Source organism: Miniopterus schreibersii (assembly GCF_964146895.1).
Source record: "Miniopterus schreibersii genome assembly, chromosome: 8".
Classification (NCBI taxonomy): Eukaryota; Metazoa; Chordata; class Mammalia; order Chiroptera; family Miniopteridae; genus Miniopterus; species Miniopterus schreibersii.
The window spans coordinates 22,766,363-22,788,277 of NC_138109.1; the positions used below are offsets into that span (position 1 = coordinate 22,766,363).

Below are 21,915 nucleotides of genomic sequence, written 5' to 3' on the forward strand. Positions count from 1 at the left end.
GGCCACATGGGTGGGACTCACCTTCTTCCATTCCCCCCTCAGGACTGGGTCATCGCCCCCCAGGGCTACTCAGCCTATTACTGTGAGGGGGAGTGCTCCTTCCCGCTGGACTCCTGCATGAACGCCACCAACCATGCCATCGTGCAGTCCCTGGTCAGTACCCAGCCGGTCCCGCCGGGACCCCTGATCCGGGGGGGGGCGAGGAGCGGCTCAGGCAGCCCGAGGTGAACGGGGCACCTGCCGGGTCTCGGGGGTTCTCCGCGTGGAGCCCTGGCTGCGCGCACGTGTCGTTAAACCCCCGCACCTGTGCGGGCGCCGGGCCGCGTGGCCGCGCTGTGTATGTAGATCGCTGCGGGTGCCCACGCACGTGCACGCAAATGCACGTGAGGACAGGCAGGTGCGCGTGGGGGACTCAGACTCATAAAGGCAGCCTGCTGGGGCCACATGCACACACACAGGACAGACACGCATCCCCCGGGCACCTGTGTGCGCTGAGCACAGGATTGCTGGACCTCCTGCAACACATGCACACGGGGCGAGAGCCAGGCGTCTGTGTTCACCCCCCCCTTCCCGGGGAGTCGGGGGTCACCTGTGTGCCCTCGTGCACAGGGCTCCCCTGGGCTTGGGCGCCCCCTCCAGTTTCTCCCCTTGGCTCTCTCTCCTGGTCGCCTCAGCCTCTATGTTTCCGCAGGTGGCGTGGCTTTTGATGGCTAGTGTTTGGGGAAACTTAAATGCCGAAACAGTTTCTGGGAGGACTGTCGCTGCTGCTTATTGCTCAGTGTTTTAAATGGTGTGCGTGCGCGTTGAGACTTCTTTCTAGAATGTTTACCTAGACTCCAGTTCCTACTATGCCTGAGCCTGGTCTTTGCCTAGTGAGAGGTTGTCAAGCTGACGCCTTAGGGTGAGAGTTAATGACTGTAAGGGAAGCTGCTTTGAGCCTGTGACACCTCCTTTCTCAGCGTCAGATGGGAATCGCTGGACCTGGGGGCTGCCTTCCCAGGTGACTCAGGGTGACTGGCCATGTATGACGCCACGTGGGCCTCCTGACCTTCATGGATGTGCATCTCCCCGGCCCTGTGAGGGGTGTGGGGTGATGACTGTGCCCACACCTCCAGGGCTGTCCCTCCCCTCCCCTGCCTCTGTCCAGGCCCTTGGTCCCTCCTGTTGGTCAGCAGGAGTGAGGGCTCAGGCTGTCATGAGTGCAAACAGGACAGTAGCTGCCCTCTCGGGGGGCTGTCAGTAACTCACGAGCCAGGGGCCAGCCAAGATGGTGGGACCTGTGAGAAGGGGACACTGGGCCTCTGCACGAGGAGGAAGAATCTTCCAGGCAGAAGGAGGGAGTGCCCAGGGCCCACAGGGAGGTGACGGTGGGTGGGCAGGGGCCCCTAACGTGGTCTTGAGGATGAGAGCAGGCGCCATGTCTGGGACATTTCTGTGCTCCCTGTCCTGGCATGGCAGCCACAAGCATGTGCGTGAGAAATAAGTACCATTGTAGTCATTTAGCAGAACAGAAAACTGAGGCCCACAAATGACCGAAATGTACCCAAAATAACCTCTGATTTGGCCTCCTAGTGGCTCAAAAACGAATGGAATGGCCCATTAGACCCTGCAAATCAATCTGTTTGGGGCCAGATGGAATAAAAGGCCCCTTCTCTTTCCTTTGTTGATTCAGTAGAGCTCTGGTCTAGGGGGAGTGGCAGAAAGCAGCATCCCTGAGGTGCGGGACTTCTCTCTCCAGTGTCCCAAGTCAGGAGAGGCCTCCCCGGTTTCCAGCCCCTTAGAGCCCCGTGGCTGGCACACCGGGGCTGTGGTGCCTGGTTCCTTTCACGTGAGCCTAGGAATGCCAAGCCCAGGCACCACGTGTGGAACTGGGAAGTTGGGGAGCAATATCCCCCATGTCCATCTGGCTGGACATCCCCACAGAGGCCTCAGCTTCCCCAGTGGGCCGCAGAGAGGCTCTTGGCTCCAAGCCAGCCCAGTGCCCGGCTGACAGTCCTCCTGGCAGACTGGCTCTGAGCTGGGCTTCTGGGACAAGGCTGGGCATGGAGAACAGGGACCAGGCTTTGCCCAGGTCCAGCTCGGCAGCCTCGTGAGGGCTGGGCGGTCCTGGGCCCTCGGATTGGCCACGATGCCCACGGATAGAAGCAGGTTTCCTTTTCTCTCCTGCCCCTCAGAGCTCCGGGCTCCCTTCTGGGCCAGTCAGTGTGGGGCCCTGACGAAGGGTCCAGTGTAAACGGCTCATCCTGCCAAGTCTCAGGATAAATATTTGTATGGAGGCTGAAATAGCTCCTCGATCAGGCTTTCTTGGTGGGAAAGCGTTTAGGAGGAGGGAGCAGGATCCCTGCACCTGGTCCAAGTCCTGCCACAGCTCCCGCGGCCTGTGCGCGCTGTTTCTGCACCTCCCAGAATCACACTTGCCTCAGAAGCTGTTATGAGGGGTGAAAAGTGCTTTGAGAAATAACGGTGTTGAACACGCGAGGGTGAACCTGGAATCCGAGGCTTTATCCAGTTGATCCCTGAACACTCTCGGGATCACAGTCAGGAGGGGGAGACAGACACAAACAATGAAGGTGGACAGGACATGATCAGGGTCATTACAGCAGCCCAGAGAAGAGGGAGCAGTGGAGGGGCCCCCAGGGGGGCGGTGCTGCAGGGGCTCCAGGCAGAGGGACCTGCCATCGGGTGCATTGTGTGCTGGGGACCAGCATGGTCCTCAGGTCTGAGGGGAGCGGGTGTGGCAGGAAGCACGGGGGTGCCCGGCTGTGCCCTAAGGGCCTCTGGCAGGGAAGGGGTCAAGGAGGGCAGATTTTCACTGGACACCTGTCCTGGCTGCAGGTCAGGGGGGGGAGGGGAGCGGCTGGAGATGGGGACAGGCAGGAGCTGGGGGCTGGGCAGGTCCTGGGAGAGGCCGCAGTGCTCACGCCTCCGCCTGCCGCCCCTCCCCGGCCAGGTGCACCTGATGAAGCCGGACGCGGTTCCCAAGGCGTGCTGTGCGCCCACCAAGCTGAGCGCCACCTCTGTGCTCTACTATGACAGCAGCAACAACGTCATCCTGCGCAAACACCGCAACATGGTGGTCAAGGCCTGTGGCTGCCACTGAGGCCCCGCCCTGGCCGCTGCAGGGCCTCCAGCCCGGATCAGTCTCTTTCCAGAGGCTGGGACCCTCAAATGTCACTAAAGCTCTCATGGGGCTGAAGGGAGGGCTCTCATACCTCTGCCCACATCCAGTCAGGGTCTGGTTGGGCCTCTCCAAGCCTCTGTGTCCCTTCCCCAGGGTCTGTGGTTTGTCCCATCCCAACCTGCAGGGCCTGATGCACACAGCAGCCTTGGTGTGCAGACTGCGCTGTCTGCGGTCAGCACAGAAGGCCTATCTTAGGGCCTGCCCTTGGGTATCCTGCACCTACTGTGGGGGACCCGGGAGCACCTGGAGTATAAGGCTGGCTGGTTGGGTCAAGGCTTGGGTGTGGGAGCAGGGGCTGCCCCTTCCCAGGGCAACACTGGGCATTTCTGGGTCTAGCTAGACATGTACATGCCCTCAGTACAATGTATTATTGGGCTCCTAACTTGGCGAGCCAACTAATTAGCACATTAGGAAAAGAGGAAGCTGGATGGGTTCAAGCCCTGGGCCTGCCCTCCTACCTGGGGAAGAGGTGTGACCCCCAGAGAAGCAAAGAATCTCGGGGGCTTCCAGTTCTCTCACTGTCTCCATATGGGGCTCAGCACCGAGACAGAGGTAACTCTTAGCAGAAGCAAAGACAGTGTGTGCAGCGCGTGGTCCTAGCAGATGAGGCACAGACCTCACCCCTGCCCATCCTCTTGCCTGTGGCCGTCAGTGAGCACCTGGGTACTCCTCCCACTGAACCTGGACAGGGTCTCAAGACCTTCAACACAGAACTTTCAAAGTTGAAATGAACTGGTTTCTCTCTCCCGTGGTAAGGAGCAGTCCATTCCCCAGAGCAGAGTGCCTGGGCCACCTTTGGCCAGGCGTGGGGCAGGGGTGGCCATTGTCAGTGTCGGCTGGAGTCTAGAAGGTAAGAACAGACTGGTCACCCTCTGTGCCCAGGAGCCTCATCCTGTTTCTTGGAGCCTGTGAGCCAAAGAAAAGGCCCCTGTCCCAGGGGAGTGACAGGCAGTAATTAGGATGAGCTGGGTAGGGAGGTTCTCAGAAACCACTGTTCTTGGAGCAGCTGAGGCAGTTGGAGTGTTTATTTGATTTCTGACTTGCTAAACCTGTAATTTACCTGCTGGAGCAGAGTCCAGCTGCCCAAACCCTGAAACACTGTATCGCTAATAGCAGATCTTGGGCCCACCCCAACCCACAGGCACAGCCCACAGAGGCAGAACCACCCATGTGCCCAAGGACGCATCCCTAAGGACAGGCTCCGGGAGAGCAGGTCTGGAGCAGGGGCGGAGGCTGGGCCATGCTGCGGGACAGCAGCCTCCACACCTGGACCTGGGGGGGACTCTGGGAGCGAGTACAGGGGAAGAGACCCCGCCCGTGTGCACAGAGGATGGGCCCATACTGTCTGCAGGATGGAGATTCTCCCATTAGCCAGGGGCTTTGAGCTCAGGCTGGGAGGGATTGAACCTGGCACTGGTGGGGATGTCAGGAGATCTGTATTCCGGTTCCAACCCAGCCACTGGCCTGCTTGTTGTCTGGACCAGTCCCCTTCCTGATTCAGGCTTGTTTCCCATCTGTGAGCACATAGGACTCTTTCGTCTCCAAAGGCCCTTTGAGCCAGAGAATGTGCCTGCCACCCTGCCGTAGGAATGAAACCTGCCATTTCAGGACCTTATTGAACAGCTCCTTCCTCCCAACATTAGGGCAGTGGAGGCCTGGAAACTTGACAGATGTTAACAATTGGTCTCTTCATTGACTCCCACATTACCTGGCACGGTTTGGGGGTGCTGGGAAAGTGTGAAATGAATGTTTAAAGATGTGGACTGCCTCTCCCGTCGGTGTGAACAGGAACCTGACACGACTCCCTTCACACAGAAAAGCTGAGAGGACAGCAGTGACGCCTTTCTACTTCCAGCACCTTCAGCCATCCAGGTGGCCTCCATCCGAAATCCAACAGAAAAGGCCTCAGAGAAGGGAGATTACAGACACAAAGCCACGGAGGCGGCAGTGTTTAGGTACCAAGGCCACCTTGTTTACCTGGCTGCCCCGGCAGCCCAGGTTACATTCGAGGCTGCATATTAGAAGCATGAATCAGGGAGGTCACCTTGGGCCCACAGACAGCAAAGCAAGTGCTGACACTGAGGATGCAGAACAGGCGAGACGGATGTTCAGTCCGGGGCCAACTGCTGTCCTCAGCAACCGCCTCACGCACCTTCACAATTGAACTGCAGCCCCGGCCCTGAGGCCAGCTTATCAGGCAAAGCCCCACTCTTTAGTCAATGTGGGGAAGTGGGTATTATGCTCCAAGAAATTCCCTACAATTTCACAGGAAAGGAGGTGGGTTTTGTAGCCAGTAGACCTGGCATCAAATCCTGGCTCTACCTCTTGTTAATCGGACTAAACTGCATAACCTGGGTTAGAGGTCCTCCCCCTGTAGATTTGCTCCTTCCCTTGCAAGGCTGTGATGGGAACCAGGTCTGTCCAGAGCACCACATCTGAACGTGTGTGGAGTAGCATCTATCAATGGCCTTATTTTAAAATTAATTTGCAAATGTGGGCCTCCTTGTGTGCTTTCCTGTTAAAACACTCTTCCTAGGATGTGTCCTGGAGGTGCTGTTTACTTCAAAGCTGTGCTCTCCCTAAAAAATCCTAACTTGGTAACTTTTTTTTTTTTTTAAACTTGGTAATCTTTTTTTGTGTTTTGTTTTAAACTTGGTAATCTCGGAACGAGAGGTAGCCTTCTGCCTCCCCTGCTTGGGGAGGACCCTGACGACAGGTGGCCAGCGGTGCCCACCTCCAGCCTCACGGGAAGCTGAAGGAAGAAACTTTCGGGGGTTTATCTTCTTACTAGGAGCCTTCAGCAACCATTTGAGTCTTTAAGTTTTTCTTCGCTTAAGAAAACATTATACATATGCTGACGAAATTCTTAAATAAAAAATAGGAATACGCATAATCCACCATGGAGATAACCATCTTTATTGATTCCTTCCAGTCTTTATTCTTGGCACATGTCTTTATACATAAGAGATGGATATTTTACAAAGTTGGGATCATACTCTATGCACTACTTGGTGATCTGATTTATTCAATTTATGATATCTGAAAATTTTATTAAATATATTTTGAAAACATAATTTGTAGTAGCATTCCATGAGGATACCATCTGAGCCCCACCCGGCATCTGGGAGGAGACACCTGCCTGGTCACCGGGCTGCCCACTGGCCTGGAATCCCTGGGCCTGGCACCTCACCTGTCTCAGGTCAGCACCTGTGCAAAGGTCATGGGTGGACCCAGGGGTGACTTCTGGGGAAGCCCTTGCATAGCACAGGGTGAGCAATTGTCACCCTACTGTCCCCACCCACCAGCCTCCTGGACAGTATGCTGTCACACCTCCCCAGGACAACCAGGGAAGCACAGTCCCCAACCTCTCCCATGTCTCACAGGACTGAAACCAGTCCTCCCTCCTGGGGATTCAGGCCAGCCTGCTCCACGTCCCTGCATGTCACACCCAGACTAGCCATGCTGAGAACTCACACTCATCCTCTTCTCTTGGACAGCACACCAGCCCTGAAGGGCTGCCATTCTCCCAGCCTCACTGCTGCCTGTCCTGACAGCCATGACTGACCACCGGGAGGGACACCTAGGCTAAGCAAGAGCCTCTGCTGGGAATACTGTGGGCCATAGGAGCAGGCTCCAGCCAACCTAAGGGGCAGCAGCTCCAAATGCCATAGGTGGGGCTGGCACCCATCCCTCTCTGTAGGAGCTGGCCTGGGATCACGGGGGCCACAGGCCAGCAGGCTTCTCCCCTCCAAGCTCCACTGATCTCACCCAAAATGCAAACCAGCCCAGCCCAGTGGTTTCTGAATGTTGAGATTTGATTCAGAGCCACTGGCAGGCAGCAGGGGTACAGGTGGTGGCCCTGGAGGTTTCTGGTGACCAGATATGCTGTGAGGTGGCCTAGCTGGCCCAAAACTGTGCAGAGTGAGAGGCCAGCCTCGCAAAGGCTACAGAACGTGGCACCAGACTTCGATTTCCAGGTGGGAGGGATGAGGGGAGGAGGTAGGAACCACCTCTGGCTTGTTTCTTATGTGTGCCTAGCACCGAGCACAAGGCCTGGTAAAAGAAGGGCCTGGGCCTTCTGTTGTAACACAACCTTGACCACTGGCTCAGTGGCTGAATGAATGAGTGAATGGGCCCCCAAGAGTGACTACAGCTGCCTGTTAGACTTGAGACAGGCAGGTGTGAGGGCAAAAACGGAGTCTGGCTAACCCAACTCACCTGTCCAGTACCAGCAGTGAGAGAGGGCAGTGGCACTTTTCCACCTGCTCTGACCTCCCACTCTGCATGGTCCCACAGGGGTGTGCCCTCAGGGACAGCCTGAGGAGAGGGGAGCAACAGGGGACCCGGATAGCAGCAGCAGTACAGGAACTAGGATTTATTTTACCAGAAGAAACATTCAGGAGCCACACTCAGGGGCCCAGGAGAGGCCCTGGCAGCAAAGGCCTAGAAAGGCCACGCACGGCCGTCCAGGATGGGGAGGGTGGCACCTGTGCCTGCTCCTGGGCCCACGGCCATGCTTGGGAAAGAGCCAGAGGAAGCCCAGGCCACTCCTGCAGAGGAGATGCTCCCAGCTGACCCCAAGAAGGGCCACAGCACAGACCCGGTTAACAAGTGCTGGATCCCCGGGGCCATCGACTCCTGGATACACAGGCGCAGTGCAGAGAAAGTGCCTCTCACACGTACTCCCCACAGTCGGAGATGATCACCTTCTCCTTTGGCTTCCCGTCCTTGCTGCCCTGGGCCTTTGTGGGAAGAGCAGAAGAAAAGAAACCAAGGAGGGAGGGTGAAGATTAAAGGGGGCTCAGAACACTCACCCTCCCATGCCCAGCCTGAGCAGAGGCAGCTCCTCCTGGAGCAGCTGGGCCCCTCTCCAGGCCACAGGGGGGCTGCTCCCGCCATCCCACAGGGCTGTGCACCGAGGGCCTGGGCAGCCACCCACCTCAATCTGCCGCAAGACATCCAGGCCTTCCGTGACCTCCCCGAATACCACGTGCTTGCCGTCCAGCCAATCCGTCTTGTCACACGTTAGGAAGAACTGGGAGCCGTTGGTGTTTGGGCCCGAGTTGGCCATGGAGAGCAGGCCTGGGGGAGGGAAGGAGCAGGTCAGCTCCCTCCACCCCGGCTCCCTCACCAGGCCAACTCTGGACGGACAGACCGTGCGGATGCCTGTCTTCCACTTGATTGACAGTGAAACGGTGAGCAGGGTTGTTTCAATCATTTTCTACTGATTTAACCCTTCATTCACTCAACACATAGTTACTGTCTACTTTGTAACCAGACCCGTGTTGAGCCCTGAGGACAGGGGTCCCAGCTGTGGTGGAGCTTAGTCTAGAGGACAAGAGTCACTCAAGAGAGAACTGTGCTGTGACAGCCATGACAGAGCAAAGCTCAGGGACAGACATCTGTGCACACACTGGAAGCACAGAGGCAGTCACGTGAGGGTGTGTGTATGTGTGTGACGTATGCTGGTGCCACTGTCATGAAAGGCGCTCCGGAGGAGGGGCCATCTGAGTTTAGTCTGAGGCCCGGGTGCTCCTCACTGGGCCTCTGCACCGCGCTCCCCGGGACGCGGACTGTCCCGTTCTCCTCTCACTGCCGGAGCAGAGCCGCCGCCTGGCACCTAACACACCAGCCTGTGAATATGTTTTAAATATTCAAATATCTACTGTGTGTTTACTTTGTGTCAGACGCTGCTCCAGAACAGTGGTGAAGGGAAAGCCTGTGTCCTGCCTGATGAGGATGACATTCTCAGAAGGGAGACAGAGAATAAACGAGTAAAAAAAGAAATGTATATAATCTAATTTCAGGTAGTAAGTGTGAGACAAAAAATGAAGCTGACTCCAAAGGAGAGTGAGATGGCAGGAAAGCCCATCTAGAGGGAGGTGAGGGCAGGCCCCTGGGACGAGGTGACGTGTGTGACACCTGAAGGAAGGGTATACCCTGTGGAAACGAAGAGCACTTTGGAGAAAGCAAAGCTATGGAGTGTGAGTAACAGTGACTGCGGTGGGGATGCAGACAGCAGACAGCAGGTCAGTGAGCTGGGGAGGTGCCGGGCCCAGGTGTCAGCCCTGCTGGATGGGATCCTATGGGCGACGCAGGCCCAGGGAGGGCTGTCAGCAGAGTGATGAGACTGGGTTTCTATTCAGAAGGACCACTCTGACTCCCTCTCCGTATTAGACTACGAGGGGTAAGAGGCAAGAGTAGCAATGGAGGGGAGCTCAGAAGACCTTGGTGGTGGAGGGTGAAGAGTGGCTGGACCAGGAGGTGACTGAAGACAGATGACTCTGACGTACAAGTGACGGTGAAGAGGGGTCAAGGGCGAGGCCTAAGTTTCTGACTCATCAGCTGGGTGGATGGTGGTGTCACTGACTGAAACAGGAAGAGGGAGACGAAGAGTTTTGAGGAGAAGAGCAAGAGCTCTTGGGCATATGAAGTCATTGGGGGCCCAAGGGGAGACAGGCCTGGAGACTGAAATGTGGGAGGTAACTTAGAGACACGACTGAAAGCCGGGGGATGGAATGGGATTGTCCAAAATGGGGTTGTCTAGGGTAACACTGCCCCCTGGAGGCTACTTGGAGACTCCAAGGTATGTTTTTGGTCAGTAACACTGGGGGAGCTACTGGCATTACAGGGAAGGGAGCCAATGTCCTGCAATGTTCCACCTAATGAATGTTACCTCTAGGAGCACAGAAAAATTACAGTGCTCGGGGAAATAGAAGAATGTAATGTTTTATAGCAAACGTCATAGAATGATTTTCTTTATGTGCAATTATGACTGTAAATAAACATTTTTTAAAAAGCTAGAGTGAAACAAAAGGATTATGGATAAAAAGGGTCATTAAGAATATTTAAGAAAATCTGAAACACAACAACTGTCAATAGTAGTTACCTCAGGAAAAAAATTTTTTAATGTTTAATTTACAATCTTAAAATAATAACTTGCCCAGCAGGCATGACTCAGCAGTTGAACACTGACCTATGATCCAGGAGATTGGGGTTCAATTCCCCAGTCAAGGCACATGCCCAGGTTGCGGGTTCAATCCCCAGCAGGGGGCGTGCATGAGGCAGCCGATCAATGACTCTCTCATCACTGATGTTTCTCTCCCTCTCCCTCTCTCTGAAATCAATAAAAATATATTAAAAAATAGTAATAATAACTTTCCAGTGGTTTCAACCTGGCAGAGATCTCCTTAACCAACTGATCAAAGTTACCACCACAAACACTGGAACTGACGTCATGTACTTCCTTATAGGATGCACTAACAAGGAACAGCATTCTCCTGGGGTATTCCTGCCAAAATACATCATCTATATCTAATCCTGAGGAAGTACCAGGCAGACAAGAAACTATCTTAAACAACTGGCCTGTCCTCTTCAAAGACATAAATATCATGAAAGACAATGAAAACTGAGACACTAAAAGATTCGACCGCTGAGTGCAACATGCGAATCCTTGTCAGGAAGAAAAATGGCTAAAATAACTTTCAAGGAAAATACTGGGATAAGGGATGAAATTTGAATATAGCCTCAAGATTAGTTAATAGTGTTGTAATGATGTTATATATCCTGATTTTGATAGTTGTACTGTGATTAGTAAGGGAATAATCTTGTTCTCAGGAAATACATACTGAAGTGCTTAAGAGTCAAAGGACATGTCTTCAACTTCCTCTCAACTGGTACAGAAGGGGAAAAACATATGTATATAAATAAAACAATAAAGTGTAGGGGTAAAACGTAAAGTAACGAATGGAAAACAAACATATGAGAGTTCCTTGGACTATACTTATAGAATTCTTACTTTATATATGCATGTAAGTTTGAAAAAATTTTATAAAAACAATTATCAAAAAAACCACACAATAAAACCAAACCAGACGGTAATTAAAAATACTGTATAACTTTCAACTGCTTATTCTTTCTAAGCCTTTACAGAGCTTCAAAAATGCCTGCTCTGCCTCATTTGTTACTAGCTGGCATCCAAGATGCCTCATGTGGACTCAGGTAGCAAGTGTCAAGGGTGCAGGATTCCAGACAGCTTCCTCCTCAGCTTGCTCAGCCAGCACTTCCTACAGTCCTACCCGGAGCCTGCTCACCTGCCGTCATGGGAATGACATCTGAGCGCAGGAGTATCTGGATGCAGCCAGCTGGCGTGTTCCCAATCTTGATGTCCATGTACACCACAGGATTTGACCGGGCCTTTTTGGCAGTGGGCTCTCCCTAGGTGCAGAAGAAATCGCTATGTCAGAGAGAAAACCCTCAGTCCCCAAGCAGGACAGCGAGTGTTCTTCTGAATACACACCCAGAACCCAAATGCAGGGAGCAGGCTGGAGCAAGTGCTGACAGGGGAGGTCTTGGCCCTGACGGGCCTGCGGGAGGCAGAGGCCATGGCCATAGCACCGAGCTGGACATCAGTGACAGGAGACCTCAGCACTGTGAGCCCCACTCTGCAGGCACGTTGTCTCATCACACTCGCCCTCAGACCCGTCGGCTTGCTCCACCCTCCCTGCAGTCACCGAGTAGCACTGTTCTGGCCCAGTGCAACTCTCAGCGCCTCCAAACCCAGAGCAGGCTCACCCACCTCACTCCAGTTAAATGGCCCCTAACGTTCTCCCTCCATATTCACATGTTGGCTGCAATGGAACCAAGGAAAGCAGCTGTCTTTCTTGGGCCTCAGTGCTCAGAAGACAATAAGGAGGTTGGGCTTTGCTTTATGCTCCAAGTCAACAAGGCTGACTAGATAAATAAAACATTCACTACAAACCCTCCATTTGTTTGATATTAGAAAACTATTGTCTCTGACCTTCTTGTAGTGTGGAAAGGTCAACATATAGGTATTGAACTATCAGGCGAAGCACTGAGGTTGAAGACGAAGGCACAGCTCCTGCTCTTGAAGAACTGGCTACGTTAAGGGAAAGGGATGGCCACAAATGTGAGGCACACAGATCCTAGAGCCATACAGCCTTGCTTCAAATCTCAGCTCCACCACTTACAGTCTGTGTAATGTTTGACAAATTATTTGACTTTACTGTGCCCCAGTTTTGTGACCTGGAATTGGGGATAATAATAGTACTTATCCCAAAGAATTGTCAATAGGATTAAATATTTGTAAAGCACTTAGAACAGTGTCTGGCCTAGAGTAAGCAATATTTAAGCATTTGTTAAATAAGTAATGCCAAAACAATGCAGTAAATGCTTGGATAGACAGTTCCACGGAAGCCCAGAAGGAACACTGCTGACCTCAACTGGAGGACTCAGAAAGTTTCCTGGAGAAGGCAGCAACTGAGCTCCCCTATGAAAGGTAAGAAGTTAGCCAAATAAAGTAAGTTGGAAAGGGCATTTTAGGCAAAAGAACTGCTTATGCAAAAACATGGAAGTTTATAGATAACTACAAACTTGTTTCCTAGAATAAAAATGGGGATACTATGTGGAGAGATGAGCAGGGTCAGAACATGGGAGCCCTTCTATCCCTGTGATGAAGCCCAGACCCAATCCTCTAGATGAGGGATCCCTAGAATGCTCAAGAGTGACATCATCAGATCTGTGCTTCGGGAAGCTCTCCCTGGCTGCTCAAGACAGGAGGACACAGGCCTGGGGCACGGAGACCAGTTAGGAAGCTACTGCCATTATTCACAAGAGAGATGAGAGAGGGTAAGCCAAGAAAATGTGCCAGGAACAAGAAAGGAGAGATTCAGGAATACGTAAAGATAAAAGCAGGCCATGGCAATGCAACAGGTATAACTCATGAGGGGTCTAGTATGACAATGACGTTCCTAGTTTGGGTGACTATGTGGAAGACAACAAAATTAACTAAGACGGGGCACCGGGAAGACCAGAGTGAGAGGAGAGGGAATTCACTTGGGACAGGCTCTGTTTATTTATGGTGACTGTAAGACATTCAGGAAAAAATATATGCAACGCAGAAGAGGTCAAGGTTAGGACTAGAGACCAGAACACTGAATGGCTGTGATAACCTCAGAAGGAACAAAAGTGCCTAAAACTGTCCAAGAACAGTGTGGAGAGAGGAGCCCTTGAATTATTCTGGGAAGCAAAGGTCAGGATGGTGTATCAACAGGCAGAAGAAAGTGCCAAGGCAGGGAGAGCCTGCACCTGAGTATGGTTTGAGGGGAGGGGCCTCTCTGAAAATCAGGGCAGGAATAGGAAGACAGTGAGCCTGGTGCCAAAGTCTCCAGTAAGGGAGCAGGAAAGATGAGAAGGATGGTGGAGGCTGGTGATAAGGGACCCACTGTCCTTTCTCGTCTCAGACACCCCCCTCGTTCAACAGCAATCACAATCCCCAAGCACACCCAGAGCCCTACAAGGACAAGAGACCCAAAGCTTCCCATTCAATCCACCCACCAGCAGCACCGTCAGAAACACCCTGGGTGGGAGCACCTTCGATTTCACTTCCTGTGTTTCCACTTTGGGAGCTCTGGCCCCTCCTATTTTTTCTCTTCCAGTTTCCCAGAGAACCTCTTCAATCAGTCATCACCTGACCAAACTGAAGGGAAAGAATCAAACATATGTCAAGATTTGAGCTATCAGCCAACTGCTAATTAGCTGCTTTGGTCAGAAAGTGGACACTCCATTTTGTGTAACTTGTGTCATAAGCAGAAGTTACCTCTGAGGCACTCCAAGGGCAAGGAAAGCTGTCACTAGGAAACGTCAAGCCTTCAAGTCCAGGTCTTTGCAGAGCCAGATGAAAATAAAGAGGGACTAAGCTGAGCAAAAGGCAAGTCCCACCCTTGTCAAGGCAGGAAAGGCATAGTCCATGTCCAAAAGCAGGACTTTCATGGGGACAATGTCTCTTGCTTTGCTGAGAATCTCAAAATCTTTATTTCTCTGGAGGTGCACATTCTCTCCCCACTGTTAACCACTCTATTCGTGTACATACTACCACCACAGCAGGAAGACAGGGATAAAAATGCAGCAGAGGCCAAAGTAAGGACATGATGGGAATCCGTGGTTGGCCACACTCACCTGGTCTGGAAGAGCCTTCCTTACTGCCCATCATTGGTTTGGTCAAATTGACACAAATTGTCCTCCCAAGAGTTCAGATTCATTCTGAAAAGATTGCAATACACTCAGCTGCTTAAACCTTGTTAGGTTAAAAGAACACCCAATAGCCTACCATCTACTTCTAAGAAGTCTGAGACTTACGATTAATTCTAAGTTGGGAGCCTGCACCCACTTCCCCAACAGCAAGCTAAGCACAAAGCTAACCATAAAAAGTCCCTGAGCCACCATACACTTATTAACAGGAAGGTTGGTGCTGGCATGATCTTTGCATCTGAAATTACAAGGGTGAATGCAGTTACCAAGAACTGAGTCCACCTTAAAAGTCAAGATCAGCACTGAACTGGAGAAAAATGGGGCTGCTGACTGTTGAGAGAGACATTTCACAGAAGAGTAACAGAGAACATGGAATGAAGTATGGAATATTTCATTATCCAAGAATAAGCAATACTAGTGCCCTCCCCCAAGATGGCAGCAGCTGCAGAAGAGGAGTTACTGCTGCCACGGCTCCCCAAGCTGTTGGCTACCAGCAAGCAGTTTCCAGAAGAAGTGGAAGCAACAGCGGAACCTAGTAGTTCCTGGGTAATCCAAGAGAAGGTGTTGAAGGGACTGCACCTCCTTAAGAAGGCTGCCAAACTGTTATCACAGCTCAACTTGTTCAGCACAAGTGAAGATTTGGAAGAGACTGCTTCCCCCAACCTGAAGTGCCTGATGGTGCCAGCATTTCAAGGAGCACTCACCATGAAACAAGCCACCCCCAGCAAGTGTCTAGATCATTTGCAGTGGGCTCAAGAACACTTTTTAAACCACTTAACTCAGTGCCAACACTATCATGTGGCAGAGTTTGAGTTGCCCCAAACCAAGAACAACTCAGCTGAAAATAACACTGCTAGTTCCTCCATGGCCCATCTTAGTCTCGTTGCTATGGCATCTCAAAGACAGGCTAAAATAGAGACACAAGTGAAGTAGGAGATGGAGCGTAGGTTGCCTGCACTGAAACCTGCTGTGGGAAGTGGTGAAGCAGACGATGAGCGTGTCCGTGTTACCTCCTTCACCTCTGAAAGTGGACCGGTACAGGCTTAGAAGAGATTGAGGGCACTGAGCAGGAGTCAAGGTCCTGAGGGAAAGGGACTCTCCAAAAGAGGCATCAACTTCTCGCTCACCTCTTCAGGCCAGGTCTCCAATGAAACCCTTCATTCTTGCTCAGAATGCGCCCCAAGCCAAAGTATTTGGAGCAGCTATCCAAGTTTGGCATCTATGACGGTGAATGGCTGGAATGATCAGCATCAGAAGCTGGGAGCTTTACCAGATCAGAAAGACGAGCAAACACTCCACCATGCCCAGGAGCAGGACGACTGGAAGGACACCCATCCTAGGTGGTAACTAACCGACAGGATAGGGCTTAGTCTTCCCACAAGACCGGACTATAGGGGGTGCACATCTTCCCCGCAAAGGAAAGCTTGTGCAGTCTTCCCCTCCCTGGGGAACTTTTCATGAAAATTAAAAAAACATATGAAATAAGATTCCTTAATTTAGTAAGATTTAGATTTCCTTTGTTCTTAGGAACAAAGATGAATAAAGTACTATTTTTATTTCCAACAATATCCTTGGAACCTGTGAATATGCTTATTATACAGCAAGAAGGAATTAAGGTTACAGATGAAATTAACGCTATGAGCTGATCTTAAAATAAGGGTATTATCTGGATTGTTTGGATGGGCCCAATATAATTATAAGGATCTTCTAACTGTGAAAAGGGAGGTAGAAGTTAGTTTCAGAGAGACACTGTGAGAAAGACTCGCCTGGTCACTACTGGCTTGAAGATGGAAGTGCCAAAAGCCAAGGAAAGTGGTCAATCTCTAGAAGCTGGAAAAGGAAAAAAAATGCATTCTCCCCTGGAGCCTCCAGGACCACAGCCCTGCCAACACCTTGGCTTTAACTTGGTGAGACCCATTTTGGAATTCTGATGTCTAGAACTGTAAGGTAACACATTTGTATTGTGTAAACTGCCAAATTTGTGGTAATTTGTTACAGCAGCAATAGGCATTCATTTCTTTTGAAGCACCCAACTTGTAATAATCTTGTAGCTCTTCTCTTCCTCAGTTGTTAATTGGTTTAACTTTATAAGAGCGTCGCTTTTCAATGGCTCAAAAGAGCCTCACTTTTCAAATTAGAGCAAAAACAGCAGTTTCCCATAATCACTTTCAGATACTTCATGAAATCCTATCGTGCCTCTTTTATAAGATTCACAATTTTACCTTGCAATCCATTTACACTCTATTTGCAGTATACTGCCCTAGAGCAGCAGTTTTCAACCTTTTTCATCTCATGGCACACATAAACTAATTACTAAAATTCTGCGGCACACTAAAAATATATTATTTGCTGATCCAACAAAACAAAAAAAAGGAAAAGAAAATAGGTATAATTTTGACTCATGCACACCAGATGGCTACTGTGTTGGCTGTTGTCATTGTTTTTTTTATTTGACAATCTAAGGGAAATGAGGTCAGTGGCCCTGACTAGTTAGGTATAGCATGTTTTAAAAATTCTTGCAGCACACCAGTGCACCCAGCACACAAGTTGAAAACTGCTGCTCTAGGTGTGCTGAGTGGAAGCTACATGGAAACTCTCCTAGGACCAAACTAGAATTACAACTAAAATATAGAAAAACCATCCTGAATAATCAACTGCAACTGAAGCTCTACAAGTTCAAAAAGACTGAAATCATATCAAGCATCTCAGATCACAAGGGCATGAAATTAGAAATCAACTACAGTAAAAACACTCAAAAACATTCAAACACTTGGAAGCTAAATAGCATGACTTTAAACAATGAATGGGTTATCAATAAGATCAAGAAAGAAAGAAGAAACTTCCTGGAAACAAATGAAAATGACACACAACAACCCAAAATCTATGGGACACAGCGAAAGCAGTCCTAAGAGGGAAGTTCATAGCACTACAGGCCTACCTCAAAAAGCAAGAAAAATTTTTAGTAAACTAACCCTAAAACTTAAAGTTCCTGTGAAACCGTCAGGACCAGGGCTTTTGTTTGCTGGGAGTTTTTTTTTATTACTGCTTCGATTTCATCAATTAGCCTATTCAGGTTTTCTGATTCTTCCTGATTCAGTTTGACATGATCTCACTCATATGTGGAATCTAATAAACAAAATAGACAAGGAACAAAATAGATCCAGAGACATATAAGCATGGAACAGACTGATGAATCTCAGTGGGAAGGTGGGGGTGGGGGGGAGGGAAGAGATTAATCAAGAACTTAGATGCTTATATGCATAACCCATGGACACAGACAATAGTGTGAAGGCCTGGCCAGGGAGGGGGGGCGGGGGGATCAATGGGGGGGGAAGGGGGATATCTGCAATACTTTCAACAATAAAGATAAATTTTAAAAAAAAAGCTGTGGTACATTTACACAATGTAATACTACATGGCTGTAAAAAAAGAATGAGCTCTTACATTTTGCAACAGCATGGATGGACCTGGAAATTATTATGCTAAGCAAAAAAAGTCAGCAGGCAAAGACAAATACCATATGACCTCACTAATATGTGGAATCTAATGAACAAATAAACTGACAAACTAGAACCAGAGGCATGGATGCATAGAAATGACTGACAAATGTCAGAGGTGAGGTGGGCAGGGGTGACTGGATAAAGGAAGGTGAAGGGATTAGCTAAAGAACATATATGCAAAGCCTACAGACACAGACAATAGAGTGTCTGTGACAAGAGCCAAGGTGGGGGGATGGCTGGGGGGCGGGATGGAGTTGGGGAAAGGGAAGGGGAACGGGGGACATCTGCAATAGTGTCAACAATAAAAAATTTAGCCCTTTTGCAGCCATCGTAGAATCAGCAACAGTCAAAATGAAGTTCAATCCCTTTGTGACTTCTGACCAGAGCAAGAACCGTAAAAGGCATTTCAATGCACCTTCCCACATTCGCAGGAAGATTATGTCTTCTCCTCTTTCCAAAGAGCTGAGACAGAAGTACAATGTTCGATCCATGCCCATCCAGAAGGATGATGAAGTTCAGGTTGTTCGAGGACATTATAAAGGGCAGCAAATTGACATAGTAGTCCAGGTTTATAGGAAGAAGTATGTCATCTACACTGAACGAGTGCAACGGGAGAAAGCTAATGGTACAACTGTTCATGTGGGCATTCATCCCAGCAAGGTAGTTATCACTAAAGCCGGACAAAGACCGCAAAAAGATCCTTGAACGTAAAGCCAAATCTTGCCAAGTAGGAAAGGAAAAGGGCAAATACAAAGAAGAAACAATTGAGAAGATGCAGGAATAAAGTAATCTTATATACAATTTTCATTAAAAACTTAAAATTAAAAAAAAAAAAAAAATTAAAAAAAAAAAAAAAAAGGAATCGCTGCCCTAAAGGTCAACAAACTTTCTGAAAAGGGTTAGAGTGTAAATATTTTAAGCTTTGCAGGCCACCTATAGTCTCTGCTGCACATTCTTCTTTTCTCCATAATCCTTTAAAAATATAAAAACCATTTAGCTCATAGGCCATACAAAAACAAGCTACAGGATGGCTCTGGCCCATGAACTGTGGTTTCCTGACCTTTGACGTAGATAGAAAACAGTCAGGGGAAGATTGGCAACAAAGATGGTTGATATTTATTCAAATGTTAAATGGGGAGAATATCTGAATAAAAATTTTATAAATAGTTCATAGTGAATTTTTTCTAATAATGACAACTTCGCTTCCTATATAACTTTGACCACAGAAACTGGAAACACAGTATGTGCACGAGTACTGTAAATAAACACCAAATAACAGCTTCAATAAAATGCAAAGACCCCGGCCAGGTGTGGCTCAGCAGTTAAGTGTCGACCTAGGATCCAGGCGATCAGGGTTCAATTCCTGGTCAGGGCACATGCCCGGGTTGTGGGCTTGATCAATGACTCTCTCATCATTGATGTTTCTACCTCTCTCTCCCTCTCCTTTCCTCTCACTGAAATCAATAAAAATATATTTAACAACCAAAAAAAAAAGGGCAAAGATTCTCAGCCATACCATATCATCAGTAGCTGCTGCAGTATCCTGCCCCCACAAAAAAGTTCACACCTGCAGTTCAACTCTTGTAGTTAGTACTTAAAATAAAAACTTAGTAGCACAAGCACAAGAAAAGATGTTTTCCCTTCCTAACTGCCTAGACTGTATGTACATATTTAACAAAGAACATGTATAGTACTAACCACTTATTAGAGCTGGTGGTATACAGCTATGCGCCCAGGTTACAGAGAAAGAGAATACACAAATAAAACCGGAACTAGCAACACCAGGTCAGAAGGCTTAGGACTCTGCAGTACCTGTCTTCCACATTCTGACTACATGAAGGGAACTTCGAGCCAGAATTTCCTACCTCTTGGCAACTGTCATCACCAAGCCACTGTAGAGGGTTGAAGAGTGTCTCCCAAATTTCACATCTACCCAAACCTGAGAATTTGACCCTGTTTAGAAATAGGGTCTTTGCAAATGTAATTAGTTAAGATGAGGTCATGCTGAATTAGGATGGGCCCTAAAGCCAAAGAGTGGCATCCTTATAAGAAGAGAAGACAGCCCTGGTTGGTATGCCTCAGGTGGTTGGGCGTTGACCCATGCATGTACTGAAAGGTTGCCAGTTGGATTCCCAGTCAGGGCACATGCTTGGGTTGTGGGCTCGATCCTCAGCAGGGGGCATGCAGGAGGCAGCTGATCAATGTTTTGCTCTCATATCAATGTTTCTCTCTCTCCTTCCCCCTTCCTCTCTCTAAAAAGCAATAAAAATATTTTTTTTAACAACAAGACACAGAGAGACACAGGGAAGAAGGCCATGTGAAGACAGGGACAGAGACTGGAGTGATGCAGTTATAAGCCAAGAAATGCAAGGATTGCCAGGAGCCGCCAGAAGCCAGGAAGGAAAGGATTCTTCCTAGAATATTCAGAGGGAGCATGGCCCCGCCAATACCTTGTTTTCAGTCTAACCTCCAGAGCTGTGGGAATAAATTTCTGTTGTTTTAAGTCACCATGTTTGTGGTAATTTGTTATGGCAACCCCAGGAATCTACTACATCCACCCAAATGGAAAATGGCACCTTTTGTAAGCAGTGACAACAGTAACAGTAGTAAAATAGCAATCAGTGGCCCTAGCTGGTTTGGCTCAGTGTTTAGAGCATTGGCCTAAGGACTGAAGGGTCCAGGGTTCAATTCCAGAGCTATCCCCAGCAACCAATCAATATCTCTCTCTCACGTCAATGTTTCTGTTTCTCTCTCTCTCCCTTCCACCCTCTCTGAAAAGCAATGGAAAAAATATCTTTGGGTGAAGATTAAAAAGAAAAAAAACCTGGCCTGAGTGGCTCAGCAGTTGAGCATCGACCTACGATCCAGAAGATCAGGGTTCGATTCCCAGTCAAGGCACATGCCCAGGTTTCGGGCTCGATCCCCAGCAGGGGACGTGCAGGAGGCAGCCAATAAATGACTCTCTCATCACTGATGTTTCTCTCTCTCTCTCCGTCTAACTTCCTCTCTCTGAAATCAAGAAAAAAAAAAAAATATATATATATATATATATTAAAAAAGTGAACATTGAAACTTACCTCTGCCAACTCGAATTCAACAGCAAATCCTCGGTGCTTTTCTACAACAGCAGAAATAGGTAGTTAATTATGTGGGCAAGAGGAGGAAGCCATTTATAAGCCAGATGGCATTTATAAAGTGAAAATCTAATTTTTAGATTTTCCTTGGTTTAGTTAGCAATGCTTCCAGAAATATTAAAGACACTGCATTTGTGTCAATATAACAAAATAGTGACTAAAATTTTAAACCACTACACAATTTAAGCTTTAAGTTACTTTCCAAGCATTTTGATAACCTTTGCTTACAAGACTTATACAAAGAAGGAAAAATGTTGGTCTATCAATTATTTATTCCAATTGGACATTAACTACATACAGAGCACTCACCTCACTACTGAGTTAGGTCACTACTTAAGAAGGGAGCACAGCTATTTTAGTTGACGGAGAGCAAGAGCAATAGGAGTTACTAATTTATAGAATGCAGGGGTAGAAGGGTCCCCAAAAGCCAGCCTTACCATTTTATTTAAGAACTAAACTTAAGGCTCAGAGAATTAAAGTGTCACACACAGTTCGTGGCAGAATTAGGTCAAAATCTCCTATCTTAAAAAGTAACAACCAGGGATCAAATAGAAGTATGCACTGTAACTGTGATACCAACTGAAAGAAAACTCACCCAGGTAAACAGAGGCCAAGGCTCCATTGTCGAGGCTGAGCTTCTCTGCTGCCCTCTGCTTTTTAAAAGCACAGCTGCCAATGCGCTGGCTAGTGCGTGTGGCTCAGTTGGTTTGGCATTTTACCGTGAACCTAGAGGTCGCCAGTTCGATTCCTGGTCAAGGCACATGCCCGGGTTGTGGGCTTGGTCCCCGCAGCCAAATGATGTTTCTCTCTCCTTCTCCTTCCTCTTGTTCTAAAATCAGTAATAAAAACAAAAACAAAAAAAACAATATATTAAATGCACTGCTGCCAAGAAGGGAGGTCTGGTGAGAAAATATGGTGGGTTTCAGCTTCCCGGCAGGTGGTGTAAAACAACAATCAGACCTTTCAAGAGTTTTCAAAGACTATCTTTTTACTGATTCTTACAATACAGTTTATATATTAAATGAACAGAAGTCAAAGGCCTCAAATGGTT

At 48.9% G+C, this 21,915-nt stretch overlaps 2 protein-coding genes and 2 pseudogenes across 13 annotated transcripts in view; 3 read left to right on the forward strand and 1 right to left on the reverse strand.

The window, feature by feature from the left end:
• The window catches only part of BMP8A (bone morphogenetic protein 8a), a gene marked incomplete at its 5' end in the record, with an annotated part of 29,540 nt that extends 23,457 nt beyond the window's left edge, over nucleotides 1–6,083 (forward strand). The window contains 2 exons of one of the 2 annotated variants that reach the window (XM_081144998.1): nucleotides 43–168; nucleotides 2,951–6,083. In XM_081144998.1, coding sequence (XP_081001124.1) covers nucleotides 43–168; nucleotides 2,951–3,100 — 276 coding nt within the window. In that variant the 3' untranslated portion in view covers nucleotides 3,101–6,083. The remainder of the gene's footprint in view (nucleotides 1–42; nucleotides 169–2,950) is intronic. The other variant, XM_081144997.1, reaches the window with a different exon arrangement.
• Nucleotides 6,084–7,785: 1,702 nt separating this feature from the next.
• The window catches only part of PABPC4 (poly(A) binding protein cytoplasmic 4), a 32,807-nt gene continuing 18,677 nt past the window's right edge, over nucleotides 7,786–21,915 (reverse strand). For 5 of the 9 annotated variants that reach the window (XM_081144994.1, XM_081144989.1, XM_081144988.1 and 2 more), the window contains 5 exons: nucleotides 21,460–21,693; nucleotides 20,808–20,848; nucleotides 11,275–11,398; nucleotides 8,121–8,263; nucleotides 7,786–7,923 (listed from right to left, as the gene is read on the reverse strand). The gene's annotated coding sequence lies outside the window, so the exon portion shown is untranslated. Of the gene's footprint in view, nucleotides 7,924–8,120; nucleotides 8,264–9,408; nucleotides 9,551–11,259; nucleotides 11,399–14,158; nucleotides 14,243–20,807; nucleotides 20,849–21,459; nucleotides 21,694–21,915 lie in introns of all 9 variants that reach the window. The other 4 variants (XM_081144991.1, XM_081144990.1, XM_081144992.1 and 1 more) reach the window with 3 other exon arrangements.
• On the forward strand, nucleotides 14,251–15,708 carry LOC308560770 (immunoglobulin-binding protein 1 pseudogene; annotated as a pseudogene). Its single transcript has one exon. The product of its transcript is annotated as an immunoglobulin-binding protein 1 pseudogene (transcript).
• LOC308560458 (large ribosomal subunit protein uL24 pseudogene) lies at nucleotides 18,036–18,529 on the forward strand (annotated as a pseudogene). The gene has a single exon. The product of its transcript is annotated as a large ribosomal subunit protein uL24 pseudogene (transcript).